This window comes from Aethalodelphis obliquidens, unplaced genomic scaffold (genome assembly GCF_003676395.1).
Source record: "Aethalodelphis obliquidens isolate GAN/ISIS:26980383/991018 unplaced genomic scaffold, ASM367639v1 scaffold79, whole genome shotgun sequence".
Classification (NCBI taxonomy): Eukaryota; Metazoa; Chordata; class Mammalia; order Artiodactyla; family Delphinidae; genus Aethalodelphis; species Aethalodelphis obliquidens.
The window spans coordinates 4,918,077-4,942,386 of record NW_020838023.1 but is presented as its reverse complement, the minus strand read 5'-3'; the positions used below and the strand labels follow the sequence as shown (position 1 = coordinate 4,942,386).

The 24,310-nt window shown below is 39.6% G+C and overlaps 1 protein-coding gene across 1 annotated transcript; it reads right to left on the bottom strand.

The window, feature by feature from the left end:
• Positions 1-137: 137 nt before the first annotated feature.
• On the bottom strand, positions 138-24,110 carry SLC30A8 (solute carrier family 30 member 8). The gene is made up of 7 exons (XM_027092558.1): positions 23,804-24,110; positions 15,506-15,652; positions 12,228-12,381; positions 7,923-8,073; positions 6,172-6,277; positions 1,583-1,717; positions 138-310 (listed from the first exon to the last, which is right to left on the bottom strand). Exons 1-7 carry the CDS (start codon positions 24,000-24,002, stop codon positions 165-167), a joined length of 1,038 nt encoding a protein of 345 aa, XP_026948359.1. The 5' UTR covers positions 24,003-24,110; the 3' UTR covers positions 138-164.
• Between the last annotated feature and the right edge of the window lie 200 nt (positions 24,111-24,310).

The window sequence follows — 24,310 nt, the reverse complement described above, 5'->3', positions numbered from 1 at the left end:
ATCTAAACGCATTTTCATTCATGGAGGATGAGCTAAATGAAGAAGGATAAAACGTGCATTGAACTGTATCATGAATTTCTCAAACTTCTTCCTTTGGTTTGTTAGGAACTGCGGAGCAGCACGTAGTGGCCCGTCGAGCTTGCGGAGCTGGCAGTGCGACTGAGCTAGTCCAGGGGATCTTCACAGAAACGGCAGTCGGGGTCTTGGTCGGCTAGAGGTTCCATCTGAATGGTGAGTGAGTGCACAGGAAAGCTATTGCTCAGGGCTTTCGCGATTTCTCTCCGAACCACCTGGCTGTCCCGGCCGGCTGCTGTCGATAAAGAACCACAGTGAGATCGGCACTGATTTGTACACACAGGGGCGACGTCCCATCTCCAGCTTTTGTCTTTGACCTGGTGGGGTGGGGCACAGGCAGCGCGCTCAGAAGGAGCCACGATGGCTCTGACAATCAGCTACATTCACACAGTCAAAACAGGGGACATCCTAGTGCTGCAAAGCACCCCGTCACTCTGGGAGCTCTTCTCGCCGACAGCCTCTCTGGAGTCTGGCGCTCCTAGGAGCTGACTATGAAGGTGGAGATAAGCCATGAAAAAGCCAAGTCAAGACTATTATTTCTTATACAGCCCTGCTCACCAGTTCCCTGGGTTCTCTGGGTTGCCACCCTTATGGCTAATCAGAATTTATATCAAGGATAGTGACAAGAGCCAGGAAGCCTTTAGAGCAGCAGACCTCACTGCCATCTTTTCTCTTGTCCCCAAAGGTATCAGGAGGCTGTAAAGTTCCCTCCGTAGTAACCTGATTGTTTCCTAGATTCTTCCATTTGCAGTGAAATATCGGTGCAGTAGAGGCTGTAAATTCCCTGCAGCCCGATCCACGCTTCTCAGCAAAGCTGAGGATGTCTGAGAAAACACAGTCCTCAGATGACTCCTCTGTTCTCTGCCTCTAAGTAACTTCATGAGTTATTTCTTAGCAGCCTAAGCCTGAGCTGTCTCCCGAGGCAGTGCCCATTTTCTCAGCCCTAGGATGTATCACGAACAAAATCACCTTCTACCTGAAAAAGTAGTTTTTGGGATAAACCCCAAATCCTAAGAGTTATCTCACATGGTTACAGAATTTCTAACCATTCAGTAAAGGAACCACCATTAATTCTGACTAGAATATCTTTTAACTTTTTAGAACCTTAAGGATGGGACCATCTTTCTCTCTTTGGTGATAGGCAAAGCATCTTACACACCAAAGATACTCAATGAAGATTTCTTCTTAAATTCTTCCTCTTATTTAACCGATAGGACATCAGGTCAAACAGAGTTTAAGGCCTTGAAGTTTGGGTGGCCTTTTAGCCTTTTGTTCTACTCTGTAACCCTCTGCAGTCGGCCTCCAGGGTTGTCATAAGTATCACTGTTGCCACGACGACACTGGCAAGGGGGACGATTTTCAAAGGCCCTTGGTCACACAGAACACTTTACAGTTGTGTTGGCAGGGGCCACAGACACCAAGGGCTCCTCTACCAAAAGGAGGGAAACTACGGACTTTACAGGACAAGGACTGAATTTCGTCCAGGGTGTTTACAAAACTCACTGACCTGCAGTAACGTGAGCTGAGAGAATCACTTGGTTCATTGTTAGCGACCAGACGTGCAAGCTGTGCACAGACACCACCCCATCCACCGCTAAAATGAGCTCCTTCACACCATGGTAACTCAGGTTCTTTGGCACACCTGCCAAGAGGACAGAGTGGGAGGCTGTTGTTATCTCACTAAATACAGCTCAGTGCAATGGCCAGTCGAGGACAGAAAGCCCTTTGTAAATTATTAACTTGCCCTCTCCATTTATGGTTTCTTATTTCAAATATTTACAAAGCAGATTCACCTGACTATTTCAGAGGTTTTACCGTCAATCACAGGTTCACAAAGAATATTTGCAGATTTTACTAGGCAATCATCAACAACAGTCATCACCCTTCATTTTCAGAGTGTATGGTTTTATCTTTGAAATTATCTGGAAAGCAAAAGGAAGTCACATGGGCTTTGGTATCAGATTATCGTGTGTTGGTATTCTGACTACAACTATTGTGAACCTACCCAACTCTTGGAACTTGTCTAAGCCTTAGAACATTTGTAGTAAAATAGGGATGATAAGAACAATATGTAGTTAACAGAGTCCTTTGGGGACTCTGAAAATATCTCAGAAAATATCTGTCCTTTGTAAACTCTACTGCTGTACAAGTGTTCGCTATCCAACAGGTCACTTAGTGAACGGTGTGAATAGGGGATCCTAATGTTGTAATATCATCTCATTATTCAGTCTGTAGAATTTCTATTATTTTAGGTATCTTAGGGTTTAATATTAGGGCCACAGAATGTAGTAGTTTGACTTTCATCCTTGTTTCTAAAGGAACGGTGTGGGACACACCGGAAGGTGGGAAGTCTGGCAGCCAGTCGGCTATTCTTTGGGGCTGAAGGAACTGGGGTGTCTCTCGCCTCGAGATGAGAAGGCTAAGGGAAGTAGGATCACTGTTTTCAAACACGGCAAGGATTGTCACATAGAAGATGACAGGATATGAAAGTGTAAGGGCCTGAGTCAATGGTCGGTTAAAATCATAGAAGACATCGGTTTGATATAAGAATTAAAAAAAAAAAATCAACTCAACTAGTACAGACGTGGTAAAGCCATTTGATGCAATGGGTAAATCCTTGTCAACTAAAGTTGATCCAGAGAGGATGCTGTAGAAGAGATTTCTAAGGATAAACACTTTTTAGCTTCCACTTCAATTGTATACATACATCACAGACACCTGGTGTGTTTGTTAAAAATAAACATGGCTTGGCTCCATTAAAATGCTCCTGAAGAAAATTTCTACGGATGAGGCTCTGAAATCTATATGCTTTTATGGTGTTTCTTGACCTTAGATGCACATTAGTGTCACCGGGGATTTTAGAAATCCTGATGATTTCTAAAATGATCAGGAAATTTAGAAATTTCTAAAATGATTTGTTGGGTTACACCCAAGACCAATTAAGTCAGATTCTCTGGGGATAAGACCCAGCATCAGTATTTGCTTAGCTCATTTGGTGATTCTAACTGAGTCAAGGTAGAGGACCATTACACTAATATTTACCAGCTACTGGGCAGCTCTACCTTGCAGTGGTTCTCAAGCTTGGCTGCATGTTGAAAAACATCAAGGCCAGCCCCTATTAAATCAAAATCTCTGGGTCTAGGGCCTGGGTATAAGTATTTTTTAAAAGCTTCCCAGATGACTGTAATGAGCAGCTAGTAGAGAACCACTTACTTAAAAGGAATGGGGAATCCTTAACTCTCCTTTTTCAGGATTTAAGAACCTTGCTCATGGGGATTTCCTCCTTGAGGCTAACTTAAAATTCACTACAGTTTGAGTTTAGTCTAGTCCCACTTCATATTTCCTGGAACTTGTCAACATGGTTTTTTACTCTGTGAGCTGCACAAAGCTCAGGGTACTAGAAACAAAGAAGTTCTTGTCTCAGATTAGCCATAGAATGTGCATGGAGTCATGGGTGAAAATGTTACATCATCATAATAATAACACCTTTATTGAGAAGCTGCATGTCAAGGTTTGTATTGAGCACTTTATTTATAGTGATTATTTTATTTAATAGTCATAAGAACTTTAAGAGCTAGTTAATGAGTGTTACAACTCCTGTTTGACTGGAGAAGAAAGTGGGAGTCAGAGAGGTTAAGAAGAATTGCTAAGGCCACATAGGTAAGTGGCATGTCAGATTCTAAGGTACGTGCTCTGGGTGTGGAGTGTCATGCAAATGCTAGACTCCATGTACTGTAACCCAAAGTTGACTATTACGCCCAACGTGTCATCTCTGGAGAGTTTCATCTGACCCTTTGAAGACCTGCTGTCATTCAGCTAGGACCCTTGAGATGAAGTCATGATCCCACTACCTCTTTTTCTCTTGCCTCCTTTATCACTTGACTTTTATGGAGAATGCAAGTCCACTGTTACTTATTTTTCTCTATGAAATAGGATATGTTCCCATTGGCCTCAATGTTTCATCACACCTTAGAAAGCTTTTTCTTTCTGGGGGAGAGCCTGCAAAAATATTAACGTATCCAGGAAAATACCCAGATTCGTTTTCAAAAAAATAATTACCCAGGCTGATAAGTATATGAAAAATCACTCATAATAAGTATATGAAAAATCACTCAGTATTCTTCATAATTAAAGACTTGTGTATGGAATCAATAAGATAATATTCACCTATCAGATTAGAAGAGAATCAACAGTTTGACAATACCCAGTGATGGTGACGATGTGAGGAAGTGAACACTCTCATATGCTGTTGGTAAGAAAGAAATTGATATGGTATCTTTGGTAGAAAGGGCAATATCTATCAAATTTGAAAATGCACGTAACTTCTGAAACAGCAATACACTTCTAGGAATTATTAGATTATTATCTAGGAATATTATTATCTAGGAATAATTAGATATACAATTGCTAAAAATGTAATTGCAGCATTATTTGTAATGTCTGTCAATAAGCAGGTATTGCGATACGTGCTTACAGTAGAATAGAATACTTTGTATCCATGAAAAAGAATGAGGTGTATCTATGTGTGTACTAATATGGAAAGATCTCCAGTTGAAAAAAGTAAGGTGCAGGACAAAATATGTATGTAATCCTAGTTTGTGTAAAAAAGACACATGCACTATATATATATATACACACACATATACACACATGTATATATGTATATTGCATGTACATATATGTGTAAATGCATAGATATTTTTGGAAAGATATATGTCAACTTATCAGTAGGTGTTACTCCTGAATAATGGGACTGAGAATTCAAAGGTAGAAAAATGGAGAGACTTCTTCTTATCATTTTATACCTTTCCATCTTTTTTTAAAAAATTTTACCAAGTACAAGTATTATTTTATGCTAACCTAATTTGAAAACCTAATTTAAAAATTAAGTGTCTTCCAGATAGGAGTTACCTGCCAGTTTCAATAATTAGTTACATTTTTGCTTAAATAAAAAAAAGATAATCATGAGAGAACGTCTGTACTGAGAGATAAAGTGGAATGTAGTCATCTCACATTGTACACACATTTGTCTTTTCTCCACCTTCAAGTCAGTAAGTTCTGTAACAGCAGTAACAGCTGCAGCTCAGTGCTTGGCCCTCCGAAAAGGAAATGGATGCATCTGTGACTTGACAAACCAAATATTGTCCCCTTCTGAGCGAGGACATTCACTTGTTACTCAGTGATGTTTGACTCCGTTTTCTGTTTCACTGTGGTCAATCAACATTATCACCTACCAACGATTATCATGCCCTCTGAGAACAAAACCTTTAAACGTGTACTGGGCAGTGAATGCTAAGCTAGGGAAGGGTGAGCTGTCGTGAAGGCAGCTGTACTCTGAGACTGTGTCTACCTTCTGTCAAAATGTGCTGGACAGGAAAGAGAAGCTCAGCTGATGTATGGCTATCTTTGATCATCTGAATGTTTGATAAGATGCAAATCTCTGGTTGTGATTGAATTTTCTAAGTGCCACTCCCAGTGTTCTCATGGAAGAACCCTTTCAGGGGTATGAAGAGACTAGTCCAGTGGTTCTCAAAGTACGGGCCTCTGCCCAGCAGCGGCAACGTCTTGTTAAAATTCAGATTCTCAGGCCTCGCCCCAGGCCTACTGTCTCAGGAACAGTTGGATGGGCCCAGCAGTCTGTGTTTTATCAGACCCTCCAAGTGGTTCTGATGCCACTGTCTGAGAACTGCTGGCCTAGTCTAATGAGCATTTTAGGCAAATCCTTCATAGTAGCTATAATGCTGCCTGAGGGATAGATTTATTCAATATTTCTTAGGTATTTGCCACATAGTTAGGGATAAATTTATATTTTTGCTGTGTCTCCCTCACTGAAACGCTCATTCTGGTGTTTGTACGTATTGTTTTTATACTATGCCATATCATTTAACAGTTGCTGAAGAAAACAGAAGCCAGTCCTTTTTATTTATGTATTCCCATTTGAATAAAAATCATATTTTTTTTCACAAAAATTTCTTGTAAGTTTACGCTTTCCCTATAATGCAAACTCACAGTAAGCATGCCTTGAGGCCATTCCCTTTTGTGATTATAAGGAAGAGAAAACACAAATGCTGGGAATAATAAGAAAATCATTCCTACCTTCCATGAGTAAGATGGAGAAGTCCTTTAAGATAGTGATGGTGCTGGCTAGAACCAGGATGGAAAAGACAAGTGTGCAGATCGGGTCAGCCATTTTATAGTCTGGCTAGAAAATATGGGGATTTCAGTTAATTGAATGCAGGCCTCCCATGCGGAAAGTCTGATGGATAAAATAAGTAAACCCTCACGCTTCCTTCCCTCCCTGTCACCCGTTCACCCTCCTGACACTGAACTCCAACTCAGAGGCAAGACTTCCTGAAGACTCAGTCCTTCTTCTAAGCTTTCAACTCTCAGTGACTCAAGAAAGGGAGACCATAGGACATGCTCTCCCCACAATTTAAGAAGTAAAAAGAGAGATATCCTTGAGTGCGCTCTCAAAAGGCCTGATTGAGCTTCTCTCAAATTAATAGAAGTACAGAGAATGTGATGAAAATATGCACACATTTGTGCAACATTCAATGACTTTTCATCCTTAATTATGATGAAAAGAAAGGATATCATTTGTTCAGAGGTTGCATGTAACCAAGGTATAGCCAGAGCTTGGTCTTGGCAGAGTGGGTCAGTTTACTTCTTTCCCTCTTAGATATGACGCGTACTCAAGGCAGGCATCTTTGATACAGTCCAAAGAATATGTACTGAGGCCTCATTCTCGTGCTCTCTCACCGCTGGAGCCCTTGGCCTCAGGGTAAAACACCTGCTATTCTGCCCTTGATGAAGTTCTGTGCCACAGAAAAATTTGTGCCTCATTACTTCTAAGAAACCCGGCAAGAATAACCTTGGTAAGAGTACTCTCAAACTTCACTCACCCTACAATTTTGAACGATTTGGTCTTAAACTTAAAGCTTTTAGTGAGGATTTGCCCAATTGAGTTCAGACATGTCTTTGTAATTTTTATTTACATGTTTTCATTTTCCACTAAAAATAATAGAGTCCTTGCTAACTGGGCAGTCGTGATGTGAACAGAGCTATACACTCCTCTCCTCCATTACCCCCCTACCTCCGCGCTTACCCAACTCTGTTGGTTCTTGGTATTACCAAATAGAGATTTGTAGTGAATATTTGTTTGGGGTCAGAGGCCCACTCAGGATCTATTCCAAGTTTCAATTGACACCCTGACTTTTTGGAAATAAGTTACCTGTCTCCCATGGTGGGAGAGTCAGTCAGGTGCTCTACCCTCCCCAGCCAAACAGCAGATACAAGACCCAACCTATGTCAGTTGGGCTCCATTTCCCAGAAATATGAATCTTCAGCAGAGTGACAAGAACAGGAAAAAAAATTAGTTGAGTCACATTCATTTCATCATGGTGCCTAGGACAGAAGTTGGATAGTTTCTGAAATCTAGATACCAAAAGTTGCTCTTTATTCTACCTTGATTTCTGTAGAGGAGTACATCCAATAAATTTCAGCCAATGAGTCTACTTTTTGCTTAAGTGAGCTACAGATCTTTTCTGTTGATTACAACCCAAGAACCCTAAGTTATTCATGGTTCCATTGCAATCCATCTTAACCGCAGAACAGAAGGAACTACTTTCTTGAAAGACAGGCAGCCCTACAGTTAAAGACATAGCTCTTAGGAATTTGGAAAGTCTAAGGTTTCAAGCTTTGAAAGTTTCTTTGTTTAAACCTTGTAAAGTAGTTTGTGTAGGCAAACCGGCTGTCCACCCTCATTTAAGTTAATAATGGAGGGTCAGCTTCTGTACCACCTAATCTATAAAATCACTAAGACAGTGAGTAAACTCAAACATACTCACCTTAAAGTAGATAATAAGTGCACTGGTTAACACACTGATGCTCTGAAATAGATCTCCAAGGGCATGTACAAAAGCAGCTCTGACACTGGCATTAGCTTGCACTTCTTCGTGATTGTGGCCAGGGTGTCTCTGGTGCAAAATCACACTTAGTCTGGAAGAAAAAGCAATGTCCTTGGCCCACGAGACTAACCCATAAAAATCTGTGCAGCACAATGGGGAGTTGACGACAGCATGTATTACCCCAAATGGCAAAGAGTTGAAACATTAATGCTTTATAGTGGACTATTTTGAACTAATTTTGAACACAAGGGTATCATGGAATTTAAAAAAGTTCACACAAGGATAGACAATGAAGGTTCACCTCAGTTTTGTTTTCCATCTAATTAATGCTACTCTGTTTCATTTTAAAACTGAAAACCATCACCTCTTAGGTAAATGCCAAGTATTTGACAATGAGGAGGGGAAATATTTATTGAGGATCTACTGAATGTCAGACACTGAGCTAGGCTTAAAGCTGAGTGTTGGTGGGAGCTTAATTAATGTGCTGGTTTCAAATGCAAAAAAGCAGCAGAAAACAATAAAACAAAATAAGGAGTGAATTTCTTCAAAGTTGGATTTTTTAATCTTTTATTTTACTTAATTTTGTTCATTTCCATGAGAATTGGAAATTTGAATAATTCCCTAATGGCCAATGGTGAGAGTACTGTGCTTATGTATATGTAGCTGTTTATCAAGAGACTGAAATATATTAATGTATTATAATGTATATATAACATATTGCATAATTTAACAGCTCCAATCCAAGTCAAAGAGACTAATAGTGGGCCCTATAAATTATGTACCTGATTCTGTTTATCGACAACTTTAGGAGTAATCGCTCTCTTTTTTTTTTTTTTTAATATATTTATTTATTTTTGGCTGTGTTGGGTCTTCGTTGCTGTGCACGGCCTTTCTTCATTGTGGTGCGCAGGCTCCTTGTTGTGGTGACTTCTCTTGTTGCAGAGCACAGGCTCTAGGCACACGGGCTTCAGTAGTTGCAGCATGCAGGCTCAGTAGTTGTGTCTCATGGGCTCTAGAGCGCAGGCTCCGTAGTTGTGGCACGCGGGCTTAGTTGCTCCACGGCATGTGGGATCTTCCCGGACCAGGGCTCGAACCCGTGTCCCCTGCATTGGCAGGCGGATTCTTAACCACTGCGTCACCAGGGAAGTCCAGGAGTAATATCTCTTATGTTTTGCCTAGAAACACTTTCTGTACATTTTGGAACAAAGGTTTAAAAAAATAATTTTTCAGTAACATGTATCCCAGTCTATTTGCAGGTAGGTGTCTGTTAAATCTCAGGCCATCATCACAAAGCAGAGAGACTGCTATCCACCAAGATGTGAACATTACCTAATTTACAGTTTTTAGATTGTCAGTGTTTGGGCAGAAATTCACCCTCAATTAGGAGTTACCATTTAAAGTTCTTCAGACAACCTAACATGCCTAACATGCCTAGCATACACGGCAGACCTAGAAAGAAGTTAATAGACTTTCTTTCTGGGTCTGCCATGTATGCTCATCACATTGTTATCCATTCTTTTACTCATTTTGTATTTAAAAAGAAAACTTACTTAGGGATTCTTATATGCCAGGCGCTATTAAATGCTTGGGGCATAAAGGTGAAAACAGACGTAGTCCCTCCCCCATTGTAGCTTTAAGTATGATGGAGATGGCAGAGATTTTAGAAAGACACACATAAATGGAAAATTCTAATTATACTAAGTCTATTAAGAACTGGTGCTACAGATAGTACAACAGGGGACTCTGGTTTAGTTAGACAGACAAGGCAATTGAGTTGGATTTGAAAGGTTATACTAGAGTTAAATAGGCTAGGAAATGTTGCCGGCAGAGAAAAACTTAGCCTTAAGGCGCTGTCCGTAATCTTCATCTGAGAATCCCTTAGGCAACTTCTGTTAGAACTTTCTACCTTGATTTTGGGCTCCCAAGCAATAGATTTATTCCCAAATTATGGTTCTGATATCTCTGCGGTCAGACAATACAGCATCTAGCAGAACTTGAAACCTGTAATCCCAGTTCTGGGAGTAAACATTTGAGTCACTCAGTATCCTTATCCATAAATAACTTCCTGCTTGCACAGGGAAGTCAATGCTTTTCAATTCCCTGGTCTTTGTAAGCATGAAAAGCACATGCAGTATTAGGGTCGAAGTTCGAAAGCAGTTGTAGTAAAAAGAAAATTTGGATGGTATCTATTTAGAAAGTCACACTCAATCTTCAAGGTGCCAGATTTATGTGGTAGTTAACTGGGTGCATTCTTCATCTTTATGCAGCATACACACAACCTATGTGACATATGGCTCGGGAAATTATTAACATTTTTATTGTTCCTGCTGCCCTGGGGACATATAGTTCTTCTTATGCAAAGATGATGGTATTGACTCCCAGTCAGCAGGACATGTGGTCTGGCTTATTTGTCTCCTAGTAGTGATAGATTTGCATTGATCTTCCCATACTTTTTCTCCCAGGGCCAATATGAAACATATTTTCAAGTTAACTGGGTAGAAATAGTGATCTAGTCAGTGACAGCAGATCAGATACCACTCTTCTAATTGTTTAGCTTAGAGATTTTGAGCAATGGCTCCCAAACTAAGGGATGAGGACCTGAGGCAGGTACAAGCTAAGGACATGAAAGTGCCTGGAGGAACTTATTCAAAGTACACACGCTCAGACTACCCTCTAATTCCAGGGGTTCCTTTGTGCCCGCTCTCAGAAAACAAAAACAAAACAACGCTGTTTAAAATGCCATTCTTCGTCACTGTCTTCTTCCATTCCTGAACCTACCTCATTGAATGTATCATGTTACACTGCAAGATAGACAGGTGATACATGGGTGGTTTACTATTGCTACTGTAACAAATTACCACAAAGCCTTTGTGGCTTAGAACAACATAATTTATTGTCTTACAGTTCTGGAAGTCAGAAGTCTAAAATGAGTGTGCAGGACTGCATTCCTTCTGGAGACTCTAGGGGAGAATTCATTTTCTTACCTTTTCCAGCTTCTAGAGGTCACTTACATCTTCAAAGCCGGCAACGCAGCATCTTCTCTCCCCTCTGACCTCATACTTCCCTCTTATAAGGACTTTTGTGGTTACATTGGGCCTATCTGGATAATTCAGGATAGTCTCCCCTTCTCAAGATCCATCGTTAACCACATTTGCAAAGTTCCTCTTACCATGTAAGTTGACATATTCAGAGGTTTCAAGGATTAGAATGTGGAAATCTTTGAGGGGCCATTATTGTGACTACCACAGATGATAGGTAGGTAGGTAGATGGATGGATGGATGGATAGATAGATAGATAGATAGAGTTTAAAGTAACGTTGCCCAAAATCAGACTATCAAATAGGAAAGATCAAGTCAACCAAAAAGGATCAAAGCCCTGGCTTCAGCTCCGCATTGTCACGAGCAATCAGATAGTTCATTTGGGAAGACCAGACCAGTATGGCAATAATCACATGTCCAGCAGGGCGTGATCACATTTCCTCTAAGAATGATTTAAGACTGCCTGGATGAGAGAATGGACCAAGAGCTGGAAACTAAAGAGAGAGCTTAGCTAGCACAGCTTAAGAGTTTTCATGCAATCATAATGATGCAAAGATAAGATAGACTGCTTTTGAGAGAAATAAATTCCCTATTATTCTGTTAAAATATATGAAACTAATGACCACTTTATGGGGATATTGCAAAAGAGAATTCAAAAGTAGAAAGGGGGCTGAAGTAAATAAAATTTATGATCTCTTCCAACCCAGGTCTCTGGGAACTCATAATGTGTTCATGTAACAAAAAGAATAGGAGTAAGTCACATCCCACATGGAACCATCAATTTGTGTGAGAGAGCAGAGTGGCTAGAAGCTCAATTCTGGGTTTGGTGGGTCTATTTTCAAATCCTGCTCTGCACTGCCTCATTGGCAGTTTATTTAACCTCACTGAGCTTCAATTTCCTAATCTGTATGGTATGAGTGTTGTGAACATTGAGCTTGATAATGTAAATAGATCAAAATACCTCAGCGCATTCTCTGACACGTAGGAAGCATTCAAAATGGTAGCTATTAGAAGCCAATATTAAAACATACTGTAACTTAAACTAGCACAACTAGCCCTATTTTCAGTCTTAGAGCCATTTGAACACTCTGTCAGGTCTCTACCATCCTCACAAGTGGAGGAATTAAAAACAAACAATAGCAACAACAACAAACCCACAAATCTATGTCCAGACAAGCTTCACGGGCAGTGTGCGGGGTGACTTACATAATGTTCGCTGCCACCGCACAGCTCGAAGCAATGATCATCACGGTCGCCTGGATCTGGTAATTGGAGTACAGCAGGCGTTCACACGCTAGGTACACCAACACACCCGTCACCACCCAGACACATAGGATGGACAGCAGGGCACCGAGGATCTCTAGGGATTCAAAATGCACGCAGACACACATACACAAAGAATTTGTGAATCACCTTAACCTCCCCAAGAGTCATAAGATGTTAATGCTCCATTCCCCCCCAAAAAAGAGAGGCTTCACACTAGCTCACTCACGCAAAGCAAAAGTGTGGATGGATTTTAGCAGTAAGATGAGACACTCTAATGTTGTATTCATAAAACACCAGTGTCTGAGTTCATTATGCTCCATATTACTAAGTAATTTTCAGCAAATTTTTAAAGCATATTAATGGCTGCCTACCCTTGCTGCTTTCCTGAGGGATTTTAATTTAAACAGGTGCTAAAATGATTGAAACTTATTAGGAGATGAAATAATGGGACACAGAGTAAAACGTGTTTAGAAACTCTTAATTTTGCCATAAAACACTTACAACTTGCCAGCACTGTAAAATAGTAAAAAGGGAATCCTTCAGAGACTTAATGAAAATGAGCTTCATATGCCAACCCAACATATTATAAACACGGAGGCAAACTCCAAGGTATATCAACACTCTAACTGCATTTTACAAGCAAGAGTAAGGAAAAGAAGTGTCAGAATGGAGACATTTACATGAACATTTAAAGATAAGATAGTGTTCAGGCTTCCCTCTAAGTGACGTATGTTTGCTCACTTAGAAGTTCCTTACACCTCACCTTGATCTTTCACTCAACCTTGTATATAGCTTCTAAAAGCCTACAAGGCTCTAGAAATATTCTGTGAGTCAGTGGTCGGGCACATTTCATAATTCCGACCTTCCCCCTTTTAAAGCAGAGCAATGTAACATATTATTTCCCAGACTTCAGTCATTTACGTACACTTTCATGATTGTAACCATATTCACATGACCCCTGTCTCATTGGCCACTTAACACTCTATTTTTTTTTCTATTGAGGTGTGGTTGATGTACAATGTTATGTAAATTTCAGGTGTATGAGATAGTGATTCAAACTTTTTAAAGGTTATATTCCATTTATAGTTATTATAAAATATTGGCTAGATTCCTTGTGTTGTACAATATATCCTTGTAGCTTATGTATTTTATATATAATAGCCTGTAGCTCTTAATCCCCTACCCCTATCATGCCCCTCTCCACTTCCCTCTCCCCACTGGTAACCACTAGTTTGTTCTCTACATCTGTGAGTCTGCTTCTGTTTTGTTATATTTACTAGTTTGTTGTAATTTTTAGATTCCACATATAAGTGATATCACAGAGTATTTGTCTTTCTCTGTCTGACTTATTTCACTTAGCATAATGCCCTCCGAGTCCATCCACGTTGTTGCAAATGGCAAAATTTCATTCTTGTTATGGCTGCGTAGGATTCCATTGTATGTGTGTGTATACGTATGTATATATGTGTATATATATACTACATCTTTATCCCCTCAGCTGTTGGTGGGAAGTTAGGTTTCTTCCATATCTTGGAAATTGTAAATAATGTTGCTGTGAACATTGGGGTGCGTGTATTACCGTTATCTTTACGTAAACTCACATTTTGTACTAAGCTTCTTCCTCAACAAAGTTATCCATGAAGTTACATGTTTGATGCAAACAAACATGTGCTAGTTGATTTGCGCTAGTTGATTTTCACCTGTATGTCTATGGAGGTGCTGCCTGATATGGTAGCCATCGATCACATGTGGCTATTTAAATTTAAAATAGGTAAAATTAAAAATCCAGTTCTTCAGTAGAACTAGCCACATCTAAAGTGCTCCATGACCACACTGTATTATCTATTATACAATATTTCCCTTGAAGCAGAAAGCCCTGTTGAACAGCCCTGGTCTTCTACAGTGTCAGTGCTCACGGACTTCCATCACCAGGATGAGAAAGTTCAAGCAGCAATCTAAATTCTGAGTCTTCCCTGTGTTTACAAAGCAGCTTTGACCAATGGTATCATAAAGGGTAAAATACATGTAAAAATTTATGCAGATAAATGATGGGTGCTCAACCAAAGGTACATGTTTTCCAAGTGTAGCCCTATTCAGGGACTGAAAAGCATCTGAAATCACATTGCCACCAAGTCTTTTTTTTGATGTTTATTGCCTCCCCCCTCCCTCCCTCCCTCCCTCCCTCCCCCCTCCCCCCCCAGTGTTAAAGGAAAGGCAATCCAAAACACCTGTGTTGATAAGTTGTTTGACATGAAATTAGAACTTCCTATCATTCTAAACTTGAAAAACCGCGATCCACAATTGTCAGCCTACAAGCTGTGGTCTCTGTCTATTGGCACCTTTCAGTGAAGGCTGGCCGTGTTAGCATGTTGCCCACAGCTCTGCCCTCAGATCTCCTCCACATTGATTTTCTCAACTGGTGTGAAAATATGGAATTGTAACTCTTTGTACACATGATTTGTACATTCAGCCAGTAGCTCCTCCAGCTGATATAAGGAATAATACAGAGGAGGAGCAGTGGAGTGACAGTATGTGTCGGAGAGCTGGGTGGATTGTAAAAATGAGCCAAAGTAAGAGCTTCCCAGGTAGTAAACCCTCATCGTACCTGGGCCCATTCCTAGACAAGAGCAAGCTGTCACTCGTCAAAGAACCAGATCTAAGAAAGAGGAAAAATAAACTTTCATTTCCTCTTCCTCCTCCTCCTTCTCCTTTTCTTGTCGTTGATGGCTGGTTGAACAAGATATCCAGCTGAGCCGTTCACTGAATGGCTAAATGCTGTGTGAGCAGGAACGTCCATACTCTATCCCCAACCCCCCTATAAGAAGTTCTTCAATCTCTCCAACTCTCTTGGGCTCTCTTTGCTTTACTTTGCAAAATGGTAGACGCTTCACCCCACCCTCTCTCCCAGATGCCGAGTCATTTAATGAATAGTGTCATGGCTGTTACCGCACACTGAGATTCTTGGACTGGGGTGGTTGCTAAAGTGATGTATGTGTTCCTGTTGTCCCATTGGAGTAGAGGTAGCGCCGTTAATCTGACTGTTAGCGGAATTAGCATTGAGAACACACGTTACCACGTACACATCTGTTTCACTCTGTGAATCAGAGATGTGCCTCTAAGGGATTTTCAAACAAGGTTTTGCACCGTCCCTTCCGTTTTTATCATCGGTTTGACTCTGCAGCATTACTCTGTGTCAGTGCTCAGTTGATGAACTGTACCTGCTCGGTGCCATCCAAATGTTAGCCGCTTGGAGGGGGGTTTCGATGACAACCCCAAGGAGAAGAGACTGAGCAGGAAACTGGTCAGGTCAGTTAAGAGATGGGCAGCGTCTGTGATGACAGCAAGACTCCCAGCAATGTGTCCACCTGGGGGATGCAGAATAGGATATGGGGTTAGGGCCCCAGAGTGCAACTAGATCATATACATACTAACTGTAGCTGGTGAAAATGCCACAGACTCCCAGAACTGAAGACGAGAAGGGGTCTTAACTTTGATTTAATCCACCTCTTTTCCCCAGTTTGACAAGTAAAGAAACCAAGATCCAGAGAGTGGGTAGGATTTGAGCATGTAGAAGTGAATTGCACAAGAGAGGCCATTCCTGGGATAAAATGTGGGGAACATTTGAAGAACATCCCAGTTAGACTGGGGCATGAGGATGCAAAAGAAATATAAAAAGAGGAGGCAGGAGAGGTGCAGGCCAGATTGAAAGGGTCTCCAGACTGAGGACCTGGACTTTGGTCTGTAAACCAAATGACACAATCTGGCCCCCTGATGTGCTGTTATTTGACTTGTAATTTTACCACAGTCTTTATCACTTCCTTCTGCTCCGCTAATTTACATTATCCACCTGGTTTTGAGACTGCTGTTCTGAATAGTGGGGAGGAGTAAGAAGAAAGGGCAGGTACCTTCCAATGAGATTCTTTTTTAAAAATCTCTATTTTACATTGGAGTAGAGTTGATTTACAACGTTGCATTAGCTTCAGGTGTACAGCTAAGTGATTTAATTGTACATATACATCTATCTGTTCTTTTTCAGATTCTTTTTCCATATAGGTTATTGCAGAATACTGAGTAGCATTCCCTGTGTTATACAGTAGGCCCTGGTTAATTATCTATTTTATATATAGTAGTGTGTATATGTTATATATAGTAGTGTGTATATGTTAACCCCATACTCCTAATTTATCCCACCCCGTTTCCCTTTGGTAACCATAAATTTATTTTCTATGTCTGTGAGTCTGTTTCTGTTGAGTAAATAAGTTCATTTGTACCATTTTTTTAGATTCCACGTATAAGCGATATCATATGATATTTGTCTTTCTCTGTCTGACTGACTTCACTTAGTATGATCATCTTGAATGCACCAACAGTCCGATACAGCACAGGAAGAGAACCCAAGCCATAGGACACCTGCCTTGTTTTTCTCTCCATTTGGTGTGTTCCCTGTATTTCTGTCTAGTTCTCCTTTGTGAAAAGACCTCCAGCCTCTAAAATAGAAGTCAAAAGGACCACCTTATCTTTTCCTTCTCGAACAGGGCTGTTGTTTGAGTGCAATAACCTTTATTGTTGTTACTACATCTTCCCAGCAAAGAGCTTCCGCTGACTGATTAGTCCTCCCAGAAGCTGTTTATTGCCTTGTGTGCAAACAAAGTGACAGAGACTGTCAGTCATCAGCCCCTCCATCATCAGACTCACCTTGTCTCAACTAATGATTTAAAAAAATTGCGTATAAGGTTCATAATTGCAATAAGCCCCAGAGATCGCCGGCTCTAGCTATAGTTAATATCTGGTTTGTGAAAGTTTAATGGTCTGAAGCAAAGTAGTCCTCAGGCTTGTTACTGAGCTGTCAGGGCAAAAGTCAGAATGATTCATTAACCAAAAAGCAACATTTTGCTAACAAATCAGCTGTCCTTCCAATTATCCTCTCACGTTGCTCTGTCTGCCAAACTTGGTCCTGATAATAAAGCGGTATTAATAATGCATTATTTCTTGCCCAGGGAATGACTGCACGCAGATAAGCAGCTTGCCGCAATCTTAGCAATGAATGGTGGTGATGAATGCTGGTATGCTGGGCTAAAATTGTAGCTTAAGTCAAGGGAATGAAGTCTTACAGGGGTTCTTCCACAGGCTCAGCTGAGTCAGGAGGGAACTGGGAAAGAAAAAGGGCTTGCTTTGGAAGCAGCCTGGTTATATGGAGACCCGGGAACTGAGAAGCATTCTGCAACCATCCAAGCTGCTTATAAGAACATCCAAAAAACTGTGGGGAATCGTGCTGACTCCTGTGGAGTAAACTGTTCGTACGAGGTAGTCTGTGACTGAATGTGCATTTGCTTCTGAAAGCATGGGGTATTATCGACAGTTAATTCAGTCATCCAGCCAGGATATATTGAGACCTTACTGTGCACATCCCAGGGATAGGGTATACAAAAATAAACAAAGTTAAACGAAGCACAGTTCCTCTCTTCAGTGATCCCCTTGTCTAACACTCACTGTATAGAAAACAGGCATCATGGGCTAAGGGATCAGAAAGCCACTCTCACTGGGAGCCCTGAAGAACTTTCCACAGGAGGGAGGGGTAAGAATTAGCTAGAAAGGAAGAGTTTCTCAGAAAGAGATAAGAGCAAGAACAAAAACAGAGAGAAGTAAAAGAACGGGGCACCTTTGTGGAAAAGTAGGACCTTTGTGGAAAAGCGGTGTGTTGGAGAAATAACGGGAAATGAGACTGGAAAGGTGGCTTGGGGACCCTTGTGTACGGTGTCACACGTAATGCTAAAGGATTTGAATGTTATCCTGTGGGACAAAGGGATCTTTTTGTGATTTTTGAGGCAAGGTTGTGACATGTTCAGATCTGTATTTAGGCTTTTCCTTCTAAGAATACAGATTTCTTGTCCTATTGCTGACCTAAGAACTCAAAATCTTTCCAGGTAAGGCCGATATGTACTAACTCCTGGACTGCATTCAAGCCCCTCCACCTGAAAGGCCCTTCTCATCTCCCTCTTAGTCACCTCTTCATTCCTACTCATCCTTCAAGGCTTTGCTCAGATCCCATATCCTGCGGGAGGGCCTCCCAGATTCCCAAAAGTCATCTGAGAATACTACCTGCTTTCTCTGACATGGTCAAAAATGGTTTTAGGAAGGAGGTGAGTTGTGGGTTGGGGTCTTGAATGATGGTTAGTGTTTTGATGACTATGGAGAATGAGAGAGTTTTCCATGTAAATCAAAAGGCGTAAGCAAAAGTTACAGAGACCTCAAGGTGCAATGATTATTTTGCATAGAATGAATAAATAGCTGAAACAGCAGAAGAGTCATATAGGGAAGTAGTAAAAGAAAAAGATTGATAGTCAGGTTGGCAGGCAAATGGTGGAATAACTTGAAAGCCAAAGTAAGAATTTTTCATTTCGTGCAGGATGCCAGAGTTTTCCAATATATTGCTCTCTCTTCACTTGGTGCAGCTGAGTAGGGTTTACCACAGAGAGGGCCCCTGAGCCAGCCTCTCTCTGCTACAAGAATACTTGTCAGTTTGCCTCTGTACTCAGTAAAATTTCCTATGCTTGACGTGGTGGGGAAAAGGTTGTGAAGGACTGAGATGGCAAAGGTGAGCCACTGAAGAATTTTGAAAACAGAATTAACATGATGAGGGCAACGTTTTAGGAAAATTAGCTCAACATCAATACAGCTCAAATTCCAAGTGATTTTCTGTCAGTATCCACTTAATTCCTTCACTGACAACATCACTTTCTTCTGACCCTAAAGCCAGATTTGAACTCATAGACTAATTATTAGGAATGAGAAGGAAAGGAGGAGATTGATTTGCTCACTCCAAGTGCATAGCTTCCCACGTCCCCTCTACGAATTTTAGAAACAAATTGACAGGGCGTACGGAAAGGTACAAGGAGAAACTGAGTTTTGTGAATGGGAGGCCATCTCATTTCAGAATATTAATTAGATATCAGCTGGGGAGAATATGCATCTATTCTCGGCATCCACATGATTTCCGGGAAAAGCAAGAGAAGACAGTTGTGCAGAAAACAAGCCAGTTTATACATCCTGCTGAGCTGTGTTTGCATGGGGTTGTGCCAGTACTTTATTTGGAAGGCTATGAATGTGCAGAACATCAGCTTTTCAAATCATGTTTCAAATGGATTATGTTTTGTAGATTTTCCGTTTTGTTGATCTCTTACGTGAGCAATTGAAAATTGTCCATAGTCTCGTGACTTTCAATAATAAAAAAGAACGCCCCGGGCTTCCCTGGTGGCGCAGTGGTTGAGAGTCCGCCCGCCGATGCAGGGGACACGGGTTCCTGCGCCGGTCCAGGAAGATCCCACATGCCGCGGAGCGGCTGGGCCCGTGAGCCATGGCCACTGAGCCTGCGCGTCCGGAGCCTGTGCTCCGGAACGGGAGAGGCCACAACAGTGAGAGGCCCACATACCGCAAAAAAAAAAAAAAAGAAAAAAAAGAAAGAATGCCCCTCTAATATACATATCAATGGATTTCCAGAGGGAGTTTTCCAGATTGGAGCTGCTAGAAGTAAATTCTTTGCAGCTCTATCAAGCTATTAAGTCATTCATTCAAAAGACTCACCCTGCCTCTAGAAATTGTGTGGTATCAATTTTTTAAAAAAATTTTAACTGGAAGGTTATTTACCAACTCTGGATTCATCTTGGACCGGATTGGGTCTAAGCTCTCTTCCAGTTTTCAAAAGCTATGAAAGTATACGTGTATAGGTCAGAAGACTCCATAACTTGAAGAAGCTAATTCTAATTGCTTGCTATTATAGTGCTAAAAAAGAAAAAAAGCTTAACAGATTCTCCTCCACTCTCAGATTATTATTAATTTAGCACTCTTTGGGGGTAATAAAGAGAAAATGAAGCCAAAATATTGGTAACAGAGTGTAACAAGTTATAGTGGTAAGAGTGGTAGTAGCCTATGGTACTATATAGGTAGCTTATAGTGTTCTTGTTAATTTTTTGGTAAAAAGAATTATAAATAAGATACCACAGCATACCAAAACCTTTAGATTAAGTTTATAGCTGTACATAGCTTTATTATTAATAAAAAGAAAGGATACAAATATGTTAAATAAGGATATAACTTAAGATATTAAAATATGCAATAAGACTACAACTCTGAGAAAAGAAAGAGGAAGTAAAAATATTTTTAAAGCCAAAATTATGAATTAGAAAACAGAAGGAAAATTAATAATATATTCAATAAAAAATATATATCAATAAAATAAAGTTTTATCAAGGAAAATAAGTAAAAATATACAAACAATATTAAAATGAGAAAGGAGCTGGAATAAATTAAGAGAATACCAATATAAGACTATCATGTTCCATTGTATGATAATAAATTTGACAATTTCAGTGAGATGAATGACTTGGGAGATTTATAAATAACCAAAATTTACTCAAGAAGTAGAAATTTTGAGTATGTCCATGAATGAGGAAGAAGCTAAAATATATGAAAAAATAATCTCCAAGAATGTCTCTGAATTCAGACAATTTATCAGGGAGTTCTTAAAAAGAAAGAATAATTACAATGTCATATAAACTGTTTTAGCTTTTTTATAGAGTTGGCCAAAAAGTTCCTTCTGGATTTTCCTTAACATCTTATGGAAAAAACCCGAATGAACTTTTGGCCAACCCAGTATATAAAAAGGAAATTATTAAAACTAAACTTTTCACTTTAATATGCATAAGTCAGATTCAAAAACCGAGAAAAATAGCTCCAAAACAGAAAACTGTAGTTAAATTTCAATGATCAAAAAAATTACGATTTTTCAATGTAAAAATCCTAACAAAAATATTAGTGACTCAGATTGAGCCATGCCTTGAAAGAATGGTCCACCAAGGTCTAGTCACCATAGTGAGAGCCTAAGAACATGAGCTCTGGAATTCAGACTGCCTGCTCACTGATAGGATGTTGTTAAAGTCGAGTACTTTAGTCTTTGTGCTTCAGGTTTATGGTCTATAAAGTGCGTTTCGTAATAGGACCTACCTCTCAGGAATTTCATCAGGATTAAGTAAGGTGATACGTAGAAAGCACTCATCACAGTTCCCAGCACACAGTAAGCATTAACCAAATATTAGCTGTTGTCATCCTAACACCAGAAATGCATCATGATCTCTTAATATAATACACGTCAACAATGGGTAAAAAAGTTTTAAAACAGAATGAATTTAAAAGATAAGGTTTTTGATAAAAGTCAACACTCATCCTTGATTATCCATTAACCATTAAAAAACCAGGACAAGGAGAATACTTCATTAACATAATAAAAATACTTAACCCCTCAGGAAACATTTCACTTAACAGCTAAACAGTTGAACGTATGATTTGATTTAGCATATTATTTAACATGCTAAAAATATGAAACATACAGAAGAGACATAACTATTGAAAGCAAGGAGAAATATAATTTTTTTGAACAAGAGAGGATTATCTCCTAGGAGGAGAGATGAGAGAGGAACAAGGAAAATTAACTTGAGGTACATTTAGAATGACAGTGGTTCAAACACACTGTTGAGTACAAAATGAATATACAAAATGAAAACTCTCCAAAATCCAACAAGTAACCATTTAGAAAGCAGGACATGAGAAAAGGAAGACCCCATTCACCTCTGGAAAGAATAAACCAAAGACACAAACTAACTATAAATAACTCTAGCAAGAAGTAGGTTGTCCTTGTGTTAAAACAAGCAAACTAAAAACATAAAACCTTAACTTGATGAGAGATGTAGAATATCTGGATAAATGGAGAAACATACTGTATTCCTGGGGGGAAAAACTGAGTATTGTAAGAAGATTTGTGTTCCCAAATTAATTTATATATCAATAAAATCAAAATTAGATTTTGGAGGAAACTGAACAAAATTATTCTCATGTTTAATTAGAGTAATAAACAGGAATGAACAGCCTTTACCTTTTTTCTGTTAAACAAAGGATAATGAGAAAAGAACAACAGATATTATAACATGTAAATCTACATTAAATATGTTACTACCGACAGAGATCAGCAGCATAGATAAAACACCTTAGAATCTAACTCTATTATTTATAAAAATTTGATAAATGTCATATGGAGAAAAATCAATGGAGGAAATAATTATTCCATAAATGATGTGTAAATCTTTGTTAGCTCTTTAGAAAGAGAATTTTCAATGCTAAGAGCATAGATAATTTCACATTGATTTAAAATTAATGCAAAAAATTGAACAACAAAATGATATTTATCTTCTCAGTAGATAGGAAAGGCTTACTAAGCACTAAAATAGTGAAAGAGTCATAAAAGAAATCAGCTCAAAATGAAATGTTTGATACAATTAGCTCTATAAAATTTGAAACTTCCCTAAGTCAAACCAAAAATTAAAAACTAAAAAGTAAACAACAAACTAGAATAGTACTTATAACAGACATAACAAAAGTTTAATAACTATATAAAGAGCTCCCACAGGGCTTCACTGGTGGCACAGTGGTTGAGAGTCCGCCTGCCGATGCAGGGGACACGGGTTCGTGCCCCGGTCCGGGAAGATCCCACATGCCGCGGAGCGGCTGGGCCCGTGAGCCATGGCCGCTGAGCCTGCGCGTCCGGAGCCTGTGCTCCGGAACGGGAGAGGCCACAACAGTGAGAGGCCCACATACCGCAAAAAAAAAAAAAAAAAAGAGCTCCCAGAGATCAATATAAAGGATTACAAATTATCTGAAAAAACAAGTGAGCCACAGATATTAAGAGGCAAATAGGAAATGCATTAACAAAAGGAAATACAGATCGTTAATAAACATGCAAATAATATTAATAGTAACAAAGGAATGCATATTAAAATAATGCATGTTCATCTATACATTAGCAAAGATTTTTGAAAGATTAAAATAAGTTCTGGGAAAGATTTGGAGAGAGAATCATTCTCACGTAGAGCTGGCAGACATAGGAATTGTTTCAAGCTTTCTGGATAGCAGTTTGGCAATGTGCATAAAGAAGTAATAAAAATATTCATGTCCTTCAACTAGTTATTTCCACTTTTAGGAATCTCTTTGAAGGAATTATCCAGAAAAGCAAGCAGAGTTTTATTCCAGATTTTTCATTGCAGCATTGTCCATAAGCAGGAAAAAACTCCCTAAGTTTCTAACAATAGAGAGATGGTTATGTAAATCACAGTAGAGCATATTATAGAATATTCTTCAGGCATAGAAATGTTTTTGAAAGAGTATTTGATGGCATGGCCAAAAGCATTGTGTGCTCTCAGTTATGTTAAAAAAAATTGTGAGCTATGAATAGAAAATATACCATAGAAAAATACTCCATAATGTTATTGAAGATTATCACTCAAAAGTAGGATTGTGATTAATTTTATTTTGTTTCCTTCTGCTTTCCAACTTATCTCAAGTGAGCATATTGTTACTTTATATTTACATAAAATATTCAGTCTTTTTTTAAAAGAACTTAGGCAACTCTTCTGTAATGATGCAGGGTTTTGTTTGCTTGTTTAATCAGAGAAGTCTTGAGAAATACTCACCGATGACCTCTGCAATCATGAAAACTAAGCATGTTCCTGAAGCAGCACAGAGTTTCCACTTGGCATAGACTTGCTCCTTTGCCCTGTTCTCTGTGGCCTTGGAATTGCTGTGGCAGTGATACATGGCTCCTGACTCTGGCTCCTCTGGCTTCTCTCCAGGATGTTGATCTTTATTCAAGGGTTTCTGCTGGAGTTCCATGCTGAGGATGAGTTTGACAGAAGCAAGAAGTGAACATGGTTGCAAATAAACCTCTCACTGACAGCCCAACCCATTATCAGAACTGCTATGAGGACATTTGCTGACTAGCTAGGAACTTATAATTCATGGCTCCTTCTACAAGAAATATCAAATGTAAGGAACCAAGCGAGAACTTTCCTTCTGAATTCTCAACTACAAAGAGTTTTGCTTTTATTTAGGCAAGCTCTTATTCAGTCTATACTACCAGTGATTAAAAGAAAGTAAAGGAAAAGGAGAAAGGAAGCAGATACATTTTGGTGCCTTTCCTT

Bases quoted from the DNA above. Each gene is read 5' to 3' on its own strand.
- SLC30A8 (XM_027092558.1), bottom strand. From the start codon at position 24,002: ATGGAACTCCAGCAGAAACCCTTGAATAAAGATCAACATCCTGGAGAG. The intron at 15,653-23,803 runs GTGAGTATTTCT...TGCATCCCCCAG, and splicing joins CATGATTGCAGAGGTCATCG to GTGGACACATTGCTGGGAGT. The intron at 6,278-7,922 runs GTGAGTATGTTT...CATATTTTCTAG, and splicing joins CACTTATTATCTACTTTAAG to CCAGACTATAAAATGGCTGA.